Consider the following 13707-nt stretch of genomic DNA (forward strand, 5'->3'; position numbering starts at 1 on the left):
TTTCCTGGGAGGAGCTGCTGAGTCTGATGACATACAAGGTAGCCTAAACTCATGCATCATCCAGTCAGTTTCATCCCCTGGCAGCTCTTCCTCTGTAAAAGACAAGTGACTTCTTCAAACCAATGCATTTTCCTTCTGAAGAGTATATAGGCCTGTCAGTTCCAGTGGCCTTCCAAAACTCTGCTCTTGTCACTCTACTAGTATCTAAGCCCGTGCTTTGCACGGTAAATGTTTTATTAAAAGATTAATAATATATTTATAAATTAATATATATTATTGTATGATTTTGAAATATAAATATAAATTAAATAATCATCATCTGAATTAAAGAAATCTTATCTACTGTAAAAAAAAATATAAATATCTACAAATTTTGTGGATATAAACAATGAAATATATCAATTAAGAAGATAGCGTATCAAGTGAGAACAATGTTTATTGTGACGGGTGAGAGCATCAAATCGTGAGTGTACAATTATAAATGGATAGTTGAGATTTAATGTCATTTAATGATCATGTGCTTTTTTTAAAAAATCATGTGACTTTATATTTTAATCTTCATCATTCATGCTAGATTTAATGGTCACGATTTAATACTCTTATTTCTCAAAATAAACATTGCTCTTACTTGATACGCTCCTTATCAATTATATTGATTTTTTTTTGTTCGAAAATATACATTGCACTCTCTAAGAATTGATCTCTGGACCCCCACGCCAAACTCATATGTTTCATAGCTCTTACCACTTGTGCTATCTTTTGGGGACTATCAATCATAGTGATTAATATAAATATTAATGTGTTAAATCACTCTACAGCATATTTTCACTATCAAATTTCATGTAAAATGTTTCTCCCCGTAAGAGTTTTTACTTTATAATAAATAAATGTGTATCTATGTTAATTTATTTCAATCCCCATGACACAAATTTTAGTATCAAAGTTTCATATTTTTATATGAGTTTAATGGATATGCACTGACAGTGTAAAATAGTTTTACACAGACATCCAATTGAATTTCGCCAAATCAGAAAATATCTTATTCTTTTAATTAAAATTAAAGTCAAATGTAATTATCTCTCCTATGTGACATGCTTTGATTGGATGACTGTGTAAAACTATTTTACACTCTCAGTGCATATCCATTAAACTCTTTTTATATATATTTACTTCTAAACTTACGAAAAAAAAACTAAAATTATATTTGTTATTTTTAACTTGAAAATATTTTAATGTGAATATTCTTCCCTATGAGAGCCATATTTTAATGTGAATATTTGTCTCTTGACATGCACTGATTGACACCAATGAAGGGATTGAGCAAAGTGTTTGCAATCTTTTAGAACCATATTAAGATAAGAACCGATGTCTTTATCATTCTTCAAAGAATTATAGAATATGATTTTGGAAGGCTTTCTTACTCTTCTCAACCAAGTGGCCAAGGAAATTGCAGCAATTTGTTAAACAGGCCATTTATCAGAATGGGATAGTAGCTGTGTGACCCAATCAAAGAAAGAAACTGTTAGGGAAATGATCAAGACTGAGAAAGGAGAAGCAAACCATATTGGATAAACCAGAGAGCGTCAATTGAACATGATAAACCATTCAATTGGTCCAGCAGAATACATGTGTGCAGCAAATAAATGGAAACTATTTATAAAACCTAGTATTTTATCTGGAAAATACCCTAGAAAACCACAAGATTATTTCATCGTTCTAAACATCACATTTAATATTCCTCTTAATAATGTTCATCAAGTAAACCATCTAGACATATAAGATGTATTATTTCTCCAGCTTAATTTAGTTATGGAAAATATAGAAAATTAAGATGAACACATAATTCTGGATCCAAGGAAGGCAAATCATTCAAAAAGTTGTTCCTGAAATAAGTGGAAAAAAGGGTGTAAGGAGGCAGTAAGTGTATCTTCCTCTTGTAGCTTCAACATAAAAGATGAAAAAAGGGAAGTTATTAAAAAAAATTGAAAAGCAATTAGCATGTTTATTGACTGATTAAAAACAGGATAGATAGCTCTCATCCATGGGGCTTCAATAATGGACTTCTCCTTTCACACATTTTAAAAATCAGAGAGAATGACTCTCCATCCTAATTTTCTCTATTTAGCTACAACTAACTAATCTCTTCTAAAACTAACTAACCCACCTTGCTAATTCCAACTACCTACCTCAACTCATCTTCATTATCCTAACAGTATCGCCAACACACATGAATCTCTTCTTACAAATGCATGGTAACTCAGGATTTGAGCATTTAACAGCCTAAATTTCCATATGAACATCATAAAACAGCACCTGCAAATTCAGATAAAGATTCCCACCTGCATACTGCAAAGGACATTTCCAATCTGATTTCGAAAAATTGTACTTTCAGGTTCAGCAGTTGGCTGGATGATTATTTGATTCTTGCTTCTTCACTATTTAGTTTCTACAAAGGCAAGATGTTTTGGCATTAGAATAGAATCCAAAGAAAGAATATATGATCAGATAAAATTGCACATTTGTGAATAAAATTGCATAGCTTACTCATCGAATAAACTATTTTTAAAATTTTGATCCTGAACCATGTTGCGGTGCCTATGAAAAGCCATGCCACGACCCAGAAGCTTCTTGCTATTGAAGTTAAAGTGTCTGGTTAAAACCTCAGACATAAAATGCCTTCTAGGGGCTGCCTCAGAATCCATGTTACTATCTAATGTTAAAAAAACATACATGAGTATCATTTTTAATACTCATCATCAGAACAGATAGTGGTCTAGTGTTGAATTCTTCTTCTTCATTCTTAGCCATCAGTGCCAATAAAATAAAGTGTTAATTGGGTAAAATATTAAATCATAGTATAAACACATCTAAATACTAAGGAAAACCAATTCCATATGCAGAATGAGAAAAGATGGATAATACTAAAATTTCACCAAGAAAGGAAATGTTCAATGATCACATTCTCAGAAATCCAATTGGTATTTTTTTTTCCCAAAATTTGAAATCCAATCGAGGTAAAAAGACATTGAAGAGGATAGGGACCCTATTAGGGGAATAGTGAGAGATTTTAGGAAATGACAGTGCAGAGAAAACAAACAATTTTCAGCAAATCCAAAATAAAGGCAGCCAGGGTGGAGAGGATGGCATTAGAATTTGTCCATAGCAGATAATCAAACAACAGACATACCATAAGCCAAATCAGTAAGCCACTTCCTTGCTAGAATTCATCTTTCACAATCTCCCTTTCTTTTCGATCATTTGAACAATAGTCTCATCGTAAAAGCACAATTGAGTGTGAAGGTCTCTGGTGAAAAAAAATGAACCGTGGACTGGCCGGATTTTCTTCGGAAGAGGCTTCAGCCAAGAGACCGTTCAATTTGGAGTCGAGCGAGTTGAGGATGGGGTTCTCGAATCGCAAGTCGCTTTTTCTGGCGACGGCGAGATGGTTGGGGGTTTCGGTGGTGGTGGGAGTCGATTTGTGAATTGCTTTGTTTGTGAATGAGTGTGGTTGATACGCTTGGCTTGGACTGAATTTATACAACTGGAGATCTATAGCGCCAAGAAATTTGATTTGTGCGAGACCCGTAATTGACATTGAGCAAATCTGTGGCCAACGAAATGGGAAAGCATCAACAAACGGGTTCTGCTAAAGTGAAGACTAAAAGGACTTCCATATAAAACCGTCTGAGAATATGACACGTGGAGGGGTGAGAATATGACACGTGGAGGGGTGCTCAGCTAAGGACACGTCAGATTTTTGTCCTCCTTAAGCACTTGTCCTTTGTAAGCACTTGTACTTGTCCTCCTGAGAACCAATGACAGTAAATCTAATGGAGACAGTAGCTTCATGAAATTGCACGATTCTTATAGCTAGTTTTAAGCAACACTTAGACCATTGAAGATAATCAAAATAAGGATGCTCCAGTGATCAAACAGAAACTCACCTCAAACAGAGCATGAGCTTTCCTCTCTTCAGGTTTTTTCTCCTCCTTTAGACATATCATCTTTAATCTCTCAGTCTTGAGATATACAGATCTTCAGGCTGCCCAAGCGAAGGCAAGATGATTAGCATTAGACAAAGCTAACTATAGTTATGAGTTACAGCAAGGGAATTTAGCTGATATGAATATGACCAGACTAAATAAAACTATGCTCAAGACCAGAAGTCCAAACATCTTGTGTCAGGGAAGGAAATAATAATACGAACCCCTCATTTCAACAAAACCCAGATTTAGGAAGCATGAACCGACCATATCTGATGGAGCTCAAAGTTCCATGTTCGTGATCCATGAAAAGGCTAAAGATCCGTCCATATCACATGTAAGAGTTCATCGATCTGCAATGCTCTGTCAAAATGCTTTCAATCTGTGCATTTCGATCCGATGGAAAAGCCCTGCAAAATTTACAGGAAAAAAAAACCAAGGTTTTACTAAGAATGCCAAATTACATAATAAAGCATGACAAAACATCATGGTGAGGAATTAACAGGATCACACAGTCCCGACTTGCAATACCCTCTTCAAGTGAATTCTGGATTCTCCATATGTTAGCATCTTCACCTATCAAGCTCTGCAAACAGAACCTTATATATCAGTCAAGTCGGCACTTTTTCCAACATCATGATTCTGAGAGACAAAATACCTCATACCTGGTGTTTTTCCAACATCTTTGTTAACAACCTAAATATAATAAAAATATAGATTTGATAATAAAAACATAACTGTCTTTCGAAGAGGATAAGATAGAAAAATATAGATCCATACCTCCAAACTCCAGGCCCCAGATAGAAATCAAAAGCTCTAAAAAAATTCACAAAGAACCCTGAAAGCTCCTGTCTCAGCACAAGGTGATACCTTTCCTTAATACCAATACCCTGAAAAATGAATGCAGAAACTAAACTCATTCACCATGGTTGCTAAAACCGCTGACAAAATCTGATTAGACATGCATATATAGAAAGACTCTTCACATATTACTTTACATGAAGATAACAGCAAAGACTCCAAAAATTGAAATAGCTAGCTTCTTATATATTAAGACAAAACACAATACAAAACCAGAAACTATAATCTAACTTATCATTCCCACTCTCTCTCTCTTGTTCTGATATATGAAACAAAGGAGAAGAAGAAAAACAAAAACGATTGAAAGAAGAAAATGGTCAAAGATAAATGAGCAAAAGGGAGGAGGAGGAGAAGGAGAAGATCTTACCGATGGATTTTTCGGAAGCACCGGGGTTTGAAAGTTGTTGTGTGTGGCTTCGAGGGAGAGGACACGCGAGATCTGGAGATTTGGGCGCGATTGAAGATCTGCAGAGGGAGAGAGAGAGAGCAAGAGAGCGGCTGGGAGTGAGAGAGGGAGAGGGGGGCCTACAGCCGGCGGCGGCTGGGCGTGGGAGGGAGCGGTGGCGGTGCAAGGAAGGTATGCACGGTCGTTGATGATCTAGCGCCACCATTAGCAGAGAAAGAAGGTGAGATGAGTTTCCGGAGCAGGAAGAGGAAAATAATTTTGAGACAGATCCAGAATTTGAAAACAAATATGGAGAGAGAGAGAGAGAGATAAAAGTGATTCAATTTGAATTTCAAAAGTTTCCAATTCCCACAATTTGTCGAATTCGTGCTCCTTGACTTTACTGACAAACAGGAGAAAACGGGGAAGGTTACAGCAGTTCTGTGGTTCTTGCAAGGAGAAAACGGGGAAGGAAACAGAACACAGTCAAAACATATACATATCCACAGTGGGACAAAACATATAACTCCATTGAAATAAGGAAAACCGAAAGCAGGATGCTAATGTGACGCGTGGCAAATTGCTGTGGTAACGACACGTCGTTATTTTGTCGTTGGAAGAGGCTTGTGTTTTGTATCTAGTATAGATAGATTTGGCCTTGCACTGTTTCTGTATTTTCTGTCCCTCGGGCAGTAGAAATACCATTCTTTCTCACCAGTACTAGCTAGTTCTTCATGTACATAAAAAGAGAGAAACAAAAAATTAAATCAACTTTTCTTTTGTCACTAGAAACTTTAACATATTGTTTGGTTCAAAGGAGGGGAGGGGAGGGGAGGGATTTTAATGGAGGGGAGGGGAGGGGAGGGAAAGGGAGGGGAGGGATTTTAATACTTATTACGTTTGGTTCATAGGAGGGGAGGGGAGGGAAAATAACTTATTTTTATTTAGTTCATGAGGGGAGGGGAGAGATTTTATAATTAAAATTACTTTTATACCCTTGTATATATTTACTTGAATTAAACAACACAATATAACATCCTTCTTCATCAACAATTATTCTACATAATTTTAAACATTAACCACAGCAAAATAGTCTGCATAAGTTTTCAGGATCTGCACTTCCAACAAAAATATTCAAGTCGGAGCAAAAATTGTCAATTAAAAGTTGAGTAAATGGTTTCAACGTTAGTGATGCATGCTTCCCCAAGTTAGGTAACGTGTATACAGCAATTTTGTGTCTTCAAGCAATACACTAGAAGAGATAAGTAAGTGAGGGACTTGCTGTTATTTTTCCAATTTTATGTCTGGAGGAAGAGTACAGTTTCAGCTACAGGATTTCTTGAATTGTTTTCAAGTTGCAGATTGCGGTTTTCCTTGTGAACCTTTGATGGGGAGCTAGCTATATGTCTAGTTCAGTTTTTTTCCTCACTTTGCTAATGTCCCTGTACTGTTTTTTCCTTATTTCTCCCCTTTCCCTCTACTTTCTGTTTTCCATGTTCTGTCCGTCCCCCCTTTTTTCTGCTTTTCCCCTGTATCTTTTCTTTGTATTTTTGGGTGGCACCCCTTGTGCCTTTTATTAATAACATACTATGGCTTATAAAAAAAAAAAAAAGAAGGTAACATGTATACAGAACAAGCAAAAGAGAAGGCAATTGCATAATTTTAAATCTGCATAATTTTCGAGACCTTGCACAATGACAAAAAAGAGAAGGCAATTGCATAATTAAGCTCACAAATTCATTGCTACAAAATACTAATCAAGCTCAAGTCTCAAACACCATAAACTATGTCATAAAGAGCTACATATTGTATGCCAAAATAACCACAAAGAACTAATTAAACTCAAGTCTCAAACTCCATAAACCATGCCATAAAGAGCTAAACATGCTCAAGTGCAGAGAATTAAAAATGCTCAAGTATCCAATGAAGGGCATCAATTGGTAGGTGGATTTGAGGAGCCAAACACCGTATACATGATCACATCCTTGCGTGCTTCAACCGGACATTCAAGAACTGTTTTAAGTCCGTCAACATCTTTCATTAATTTGCAAAAAATCATAGGCCATAAATTTTCATTGCATCCGCATTCCTTGATTAATTTCCAAGCTTCTTGCCCAGAAATTGGAGGGCTGTGACGCTCTTTCATTATAACATTTCCTTCTCTTAGTGCTGCTGCAACCTCTTGCATTGCTCCTTTAATTCCAAGCATGTCATCATTCTTCCCTTTGTTGTTAGCCACTTTTGATTTCTTCCTTTTGTTGTTAGTACTTTGTGTTGGTGAAGGATCTTGAGATTGAATTTCAGGAGAAAAATCATTGTTAACATTATAAGCATCAAAGTCCTCTAATCTTACCTCATTCCGAAGTATACCATCATCAATATCATCAATTGAATCAAAAATATCAGATTCAGTAGTTGAATTAAGTCGCTTTCTCATTTCTGATGCGGTTTCAGCTTCCTCTCCAGTAGCTCGATCATTCCCATAAAGTGTCACCATCGCCTCATAGTGTGGAAGTGAGGTATTTCTACAATTTGCTGCTTTTGGTTTTGACTAATAAAAGCAAAAAATTCACAAAAGTTAGCCAGCAATTCAATAATGACATTAGTAAATAAAATTACATGCATGTTACCTGAATTAGAGCTTCCCAAACTTCTGGTTCAGCATCCCATAAATGAGTAGATGGGTTCCAAGCAAACCCACTCATACCATTCTTAAAAATATCATAAACATCAGAAAACTTTTTTTTCAATGTTTTCCAGCGGTTTTTGATCTTACTCTTGTCAATTTTCATCGCAAACAATACACTCAGCTCACTTGCGATTCTGTCATGTGCTTGAGTAGTGAACTGACCATTAACTTTGTTACCGGCGGTAAACTCGTGCATGAAAGCATTGACAAGAGCATCATCCATGGATCTTGTCCAACTCATGTTATTACCACTACTAGTTGTTGCTTGCTTTTTGGGCGCCATACTGTGATATTTATCAATTATAGCATAACACAATTAATAAAATGAGATGATTACAAAATAATAATAATCAAAAAAACATGTCCCATTTGAAGAAAATCAGCATTACAATAAATTCAACCAAATTCAACTACAAGTTCAACATACATCAAGATAAAATAAAGAAAGTAAGGGATATAAGGGATAAAACAGAACCACTTAATCAGCAAAAAAAATCATGTTATAGCTAAAATAGTAAGGCTCAAACCAAAACCAAAGCTTATTTAAATCTACACGGGCTTCATCTTGTGTCATGTATAGATTCCACAATGGCAATATCACAAACAGATGGGGTGCACCAAATACTTGGAAACTCCAACAAACTAGTACAAGATTGTTTCTAAACAGATTGTTTATACCATCTATAGAAGCTAAATTCTACTGTATTGCTATTGTTCTAAACAAATTGTTTATACCATCTATATCACTCCATTTTTCATTGTTAGAAAGAGGTCCGTGTTCTCTCACTCAATTACTACTTTCACAGCAGAAAAAAACCAGCCAAGGGAACAACCAAATGAAACGAAAATTGTAGAAGGTTCTGCTAAAACATACCTCGGTCGCGGATGCAGGGCGCCGGCGCCGCTGACAAGGAGGAGGCGGCGGCGGCGGAGGGAGAAACCGGGGAGAGGGGCACCAGCGGTGGAGAGAGACCAGAGATGGACAGAGCAATTGGTATGAAACACGTGAAATGATGAAGGAAGAAATGAAATACACCGTCAAACCCTATTACTAAGAATTGGAATTTTTAGATTTGTATAGGGTTATTTTTGTCTGAAATTTATTTCCCCTCCAAATTCCCCCACTTTTGGGGGGAACAAAAAATTGAGGTTGGAGGGATTTTGCTCCCCTCCATTTCCCTCCCCTCCCCTCCTAAAGTTTGAACCAAACAAAATTAGATTTTAAAAATCCCTCCCCTCCCCTCCCCTCCCCTCCCCTCTCCCCCAACCAAACAATGCGTAAGTAAAATGAATATAAGAATGATTTTCCTAATTACCGTTCAAAACTTCTTGGGAAATAAACAAATTAACTCTATATCTATCTATCTGCACGTGAATAAATTCCATGCAGATCTCACCAAAAAGAATAATAGATTATATTAAGAGTGTGTTGACATAATTTCTTTAAGATTGTTAATAATAGATTATATTAAGAGTGTGTTGACATAATTTCTTTAAGATTGTTATATATGACAGATTTTACTACTAAACATAAAAGCAGAAAATGAAATGTACATGCTTGCTGTTATTTACTATCACTTCATGGAGTAGTTGAAAAAAAAAATATGATAGTTCCTCAAAGCAGATTTTATATTTGATAAGAAAGCCTTATGTATTAATAACAAAGTTTCTTTTTCATAATAACACTTTCTAGTGGACCATAACAATAAAGGTCTTGCTGACTCAGTATGATTCATAAAAACAATTTAAGATCCTTATAAGCTTCAGTGATGCATACATGAATCAATAAACCGAGTAAAAAGTAATGAGACCCTATAGCCAGAATCATACCTATGAAAAAACTCAAGCCCGGACAGTGCTCGTCGTGCTGATTCTCACCTATGAACATTGAGGAAACCAATCATGCGACGAACCAAAGCAGTTAAGCCAGACAAGCACTATTTCTGATCTCCCAGTATGGTGAAGAGAAAGAGCGAATGGACAAAACCAAAGCCTCAGCAGAGAAACCAGATGTATCAGCAGCCAAGTTAGAGTCGTTGAATGCAGCTCTTAGCACATTAAATGCATGTCCGGTAGGAATGACACCCTCATCTCTGATCTTTGACAATATCTGTTTCACATTTCTTTCAGCTTCCTGTGTAGAACTATTTCCTTCCACTGAACCATTTGACTTGCGTGGGTCACCATTCAAGCTATCACTTTCAATCTGATTCATCATAGACCCATTACCGACATCAATAAGCCACCTTAATGCCCGTGGGAAGAACTTCTTTGGTGTGCCTTCTGGCTCTGAGAGAAACAAAGCAGTAAATGCAGAAGGTATTCCAGCACTTCTTCTGGCTCTAAGAATTGCAATTGATACCAGATGGTAGCTTCGCAATCTGATCATGTGAGACAGATTGAGAGTACCTACATAGGCAATTAAGTGTGATCAGATTACCTTAAATTCAGATAACAGAAAAGTTCATAAATATTAGTGTTAGAAGTCCCACATTGACTAGAGATATGACCAAAATAATCCTTATAAATGGTAGATACTAGAGAAACCCTCACCTCTAAGCTAGATTTTGGGGTAGAGTTAATAATTAGGCATTTAGGCCTCCCAAATTCTAGTAAATAGTTAGCTCAATGCATTATAAACTAACATCAAGATCTTACCAAACATGCTGCTCAAATCAGGTCATCATATTATACGAGAACTGCGTGTTCTCCCTCCAGTTATCCATCAATGGTAGAAGATATTTACATGTGCAATAACCTTGAAATTAGTTTATTGCATATGAAAGAAATCAATGTAGCGCTACTGATATTAAACACACATACATTTGTATCCAGGCAACAGATAGGTTTGGACAGCAAGCATGGAAATATGTTTGCCAACACTATATCAAAAACAAAAATACAATCAAACTCACAAATACTTGAAGCCAAGTCAATCTATGTAAGCTCTAGAAAGGCCTTGGACCATGGTAAAAGATAAAAACAACAATTAAGTGGATTCCGTAGGTAGAAACAGAGAAAGAGGGAAAATAAATAACTAAAAGGACATACTTTAGGGTCCAAAATTGTTTTGTTGTGTTAATACAAAAACATAACAAGATGTATAATAAGTACAAGACTATAGATTATAGAAGTGCAATAAACATGCACCAGCTATATATAAAATACAACAAACTGCAGAAGGAGACATCAATATAAAGAAAAGAATAATCTTCAAAATCAAAGTTATCACCCAATTGTTCTCTCCATAAGAGAATTCCATTTTCCGACCAAATAATCCGAACAGAAAACCATAGTTTACGTATACCTGCATAAAAAGAGATCCTGTTTTAGAGCAATCCACTCCATGGTTAACATCTCAGGCAACCACTCCCACTTGAGTCTGCCTACAATGACAAACCAGGCACTGAAAAAGGAGATGTCACAAAGACCAAAACATCAATGTAAGGCATTTTAGTTCTAAATGTTTTTTTCAAGATTGAAACCAACTCAACAAGGTTTATATGTGTGCTCACGAGACAGGAACACCAAACTTACTCTATTGCAACCTGCAGCTTACGAAAAGATTGGGAGCCAAATCCTAGGTAATTATCACAAAAAACATGACATAACAAACAAAATGAATTCAGATTCTCTGCATCCAATACATCATCCTAAACTCTTTCGAAAGCGCATCTGAATCAGAATATTTTGAGAGCTATAAAATGTTGAATACTAGAGAAGTAAATTCAAATATAAAAGTTTCTTATATTCGCGGGGTATAACCAAGTAACTGTCTGTGTATGACACATAGTTCCTTACAACTTATTGCCAAGGGGCTTATTTAAAGACATCCATTCTAGATCCTAATGGAATGATACCATATGATCAGAGAAACCACTCCTCTGCCAAAAGGACAAAGCACATATTCTGTATTGATTCAATCAATGATCCTTCCTTCCTATAAATCAAAAGGATTGTTCATTGTTGCAATCTCCATGTTCCCTACTTCTTGACCTTTCGATGCTTCTTCGGTCCCAGGACTTCTATCCTACCAACAGGCTTCTTATGTCCCGGTACTTCTAACCTACCAACAGAACAGCCACACCTTGCTCGGAGAATAAGCACAGCTCTTCCATTAGGCGGCGCCATCTTCTTCAGCTCAGCTTCAAGTTCCCTATGATGATCACGAGGCAGTTCAAAGAGACCCTTCTTAACATCACCACCATCTTTGCTCAAAGAAGGAGAATTCTTCACACAATCCTCAGTCTCCAACTGAATATCAAACTCAGCAGCTTTCTTCAGACCCTTACAATTAGGATTCCCACACTTCCTAGTGGTGCACGCCACAACACCCCACGTAGCCAATGCTGCACACAAAACACTGAGTCCTATAGCGATATAGATCGAAGGCGCAACCGCCACCTCTTCCTTCACCAAAAACAGAACCACCCTCCCAATCTGAATAGATTTAGTGATCAAAAACTCGATGTAAGGGAAGAACAGAAAGCCACAAGCACAAACAACAGCAATGAACATCACCACATCCACCATAGCCGATCGAGATCGATCACAGGGTGGAATCTGAAGCGAATTCGATGAACTAGGACCCCTCCGATTCCTCTGAAGGCTATTGCTTTGCCTCGATTTCGAACCGAAATCCGAAGAACAAATCGAATTAGCCATAGCAGGAGCTGGTGGTTGATCAACAGACTTGCAGAGAGAGATTGAGCTATGGAAATATACCATTTCAATACACAACAGAAACACAAAACCAGAATCTCGAATCCACAATTCAAAATTTCAGATCAAACCCAGCAATATTATACCAGAATCGGATCGACCCACCTCACCAAAACTCGAAAAGATTACAGCTTTGAAGTGATCCAGGCACAGAGTAAGATCAAAATCTGTCGGTGCCCAGATGGATCAAATTCACAAAGATCAATTTTTTTTCAAATTTGAGAGTTGAAATTCAATATCAGATGATCCAAGAGGAAGCGTTTGAAGCAAGGAGCTAAGAGAAATCAGAATTAGGAAATGGGGTTTAGGCCGGCTTGAAGAGGTTGTTGCAGAGAGAGCATGAGGAAGGAAGAAGAGTCATGGTTCACTGCTTTATCAATATGAAATGAAATCAAAAGTGTATTTATTTTTATTTTTATTGAAGTGTGAAGCATAAGTTTAAGTTACATACACAATGACACGTTTTTGTGAGATGATGTGGTGGGCTATATAATATAGTGGTATTGAGTGGGCTTGGATTCATTCTCTCTTTTGCAAAATGATGTGGGAATGATTTGGTGGGGCATCACTATGGGCTTGACTCACCTCTCTTTTGGTTTGGGGATGTTGCATTTTGCTTGCCATGTTCTTATTTAATTGTCATAGTTTATTAGTATTGACTAAACAAGTTATCATGATTCATACATATGAATTAGCATGACAAAGAATATTAATATTTTATGTGCTTAGGCCTTTAGGGTTTCTCTAAAAAGATATTATGATGATTGAACCTAAGAAAATGTTATTGTTTTATGTAGGAAACAATAGCTCAATGGATTTTTAGTTGGTTTAATTTCCTTCACTCATACTCTTTGCTCGAAAGTAATTTTTAATGGAAAAAAAAATTACACTTTTATTCCTCACTTATACCCGCATTAGCGCTTTTGATTTTCCGTTCAAATTATCTCAAAAGTTAACAATTTCTAAGTTTTCCAGAAAGATTCATCCTTTTTTTTTTGTCTTCTTCAAACACTTTATCATGTTCTTCATCTTTAATTCTGAAAAATCTATAACAACCCCTTTCAACC

At 36.5% G+C, this 13707-nt stretch overlaps 2 protein-coding genes and 2 long non-coding RNA genes across 5 annotated transcripts; all 4 read right to left on the reverse strand.

Annotated features, from left to right (window-relative positions):
* Positions 1–1850: 1850 nt before the first annotated feature.
* LOC130739375 (uncharacterized) lies at positions 1851–2804 on the reverse strand. Its single transcript, XR_009019857.1, has 3 exons — positions 2545–2804; positions 2340–2446; positions 1851–1883 (listed from the first exon to the last, which is right to left on the reverse strand). It is a non-coding gene; the product is annotated as an uncharacterized LOC130739375 (long non-coding RNA).
* Positions 2805–3134: 330 nt separating this feature from the next.
* On the reverse strand, positions 3135–5437 carry LOC130739376 (uncharacterized). 2 transcript variants are annotated; one of them, XR_009019859.1, is made up of 5 exons: positions 5212–5437; positions 4764–4873; positions 4515–4569; positions 4251–4393; positions 3135–4042 (listed from the first exon to the last, which is right to left on the reverse strand). It is a non-coding gene; the product is annotated as an uncharacterized LOC130739376 (long non-coding RNA). The 2 variants fall into 2 exon arrangements; XR_009019858.1 differs by having other exon boundaries at positions 4208–4393.
* Positions 5438–6924: 1487 nt separating this feature from the next.
* Positions 6925–9133, reverse strand: LOC130739377 (uncharacterized). The gene is made up of 3 exons (XM_057591647.1): positions 8793–9133; positions 7860–8202; positions 6925–7780 (listed from the first exon to the last, which is right to left on the reverse strand). The coding sequence occupies exons 2-3, from the start codon at positions 8199–8201 to the stop codon at positions 7163–7165; spliced, it is 960 nt and encodes a 319-aa protein (XP_057447630.1). The 5' UTR covers position 8202; positions 8793–9133; the 3' UTR covers positions 6925–7162.
* A 2508-nt stretch (positions 9134–11641) lies between these two features.
* LOC130739378 (uncharacterized protein At5g19025-like) lies at positions 11642–13046 on the reverse strand. The gene has a single exon (XM_057591648.1). The coding sequence runs from the start codon at positions 12644–12646 to the stop codon at positions 11903–11905; it is 744 nt and encodes a 247-aa protein (XP_057447631.1). The 5' UTR covers positions 12647–13046; the 3' UTR covers positions 11642–11902.
* Between the last annotated feature and the right edge of the window lie 661 nt (positions 13047–13707).

This window comes from Lotus japonicus, chromosome 2 (genome assembly GCF_012489685.1).
Source record: "Lotus japonicus ecotype B-129 chromosome 2, LjGifu_v1.2".
NCBI classification, from domain to species: domain Eukaryota; kingdom Viridiplantae; phylum Streptophyta; class Magnoliopsida; order Fabales; family Fabaceae; genus Lotus; species Lotus japonicus.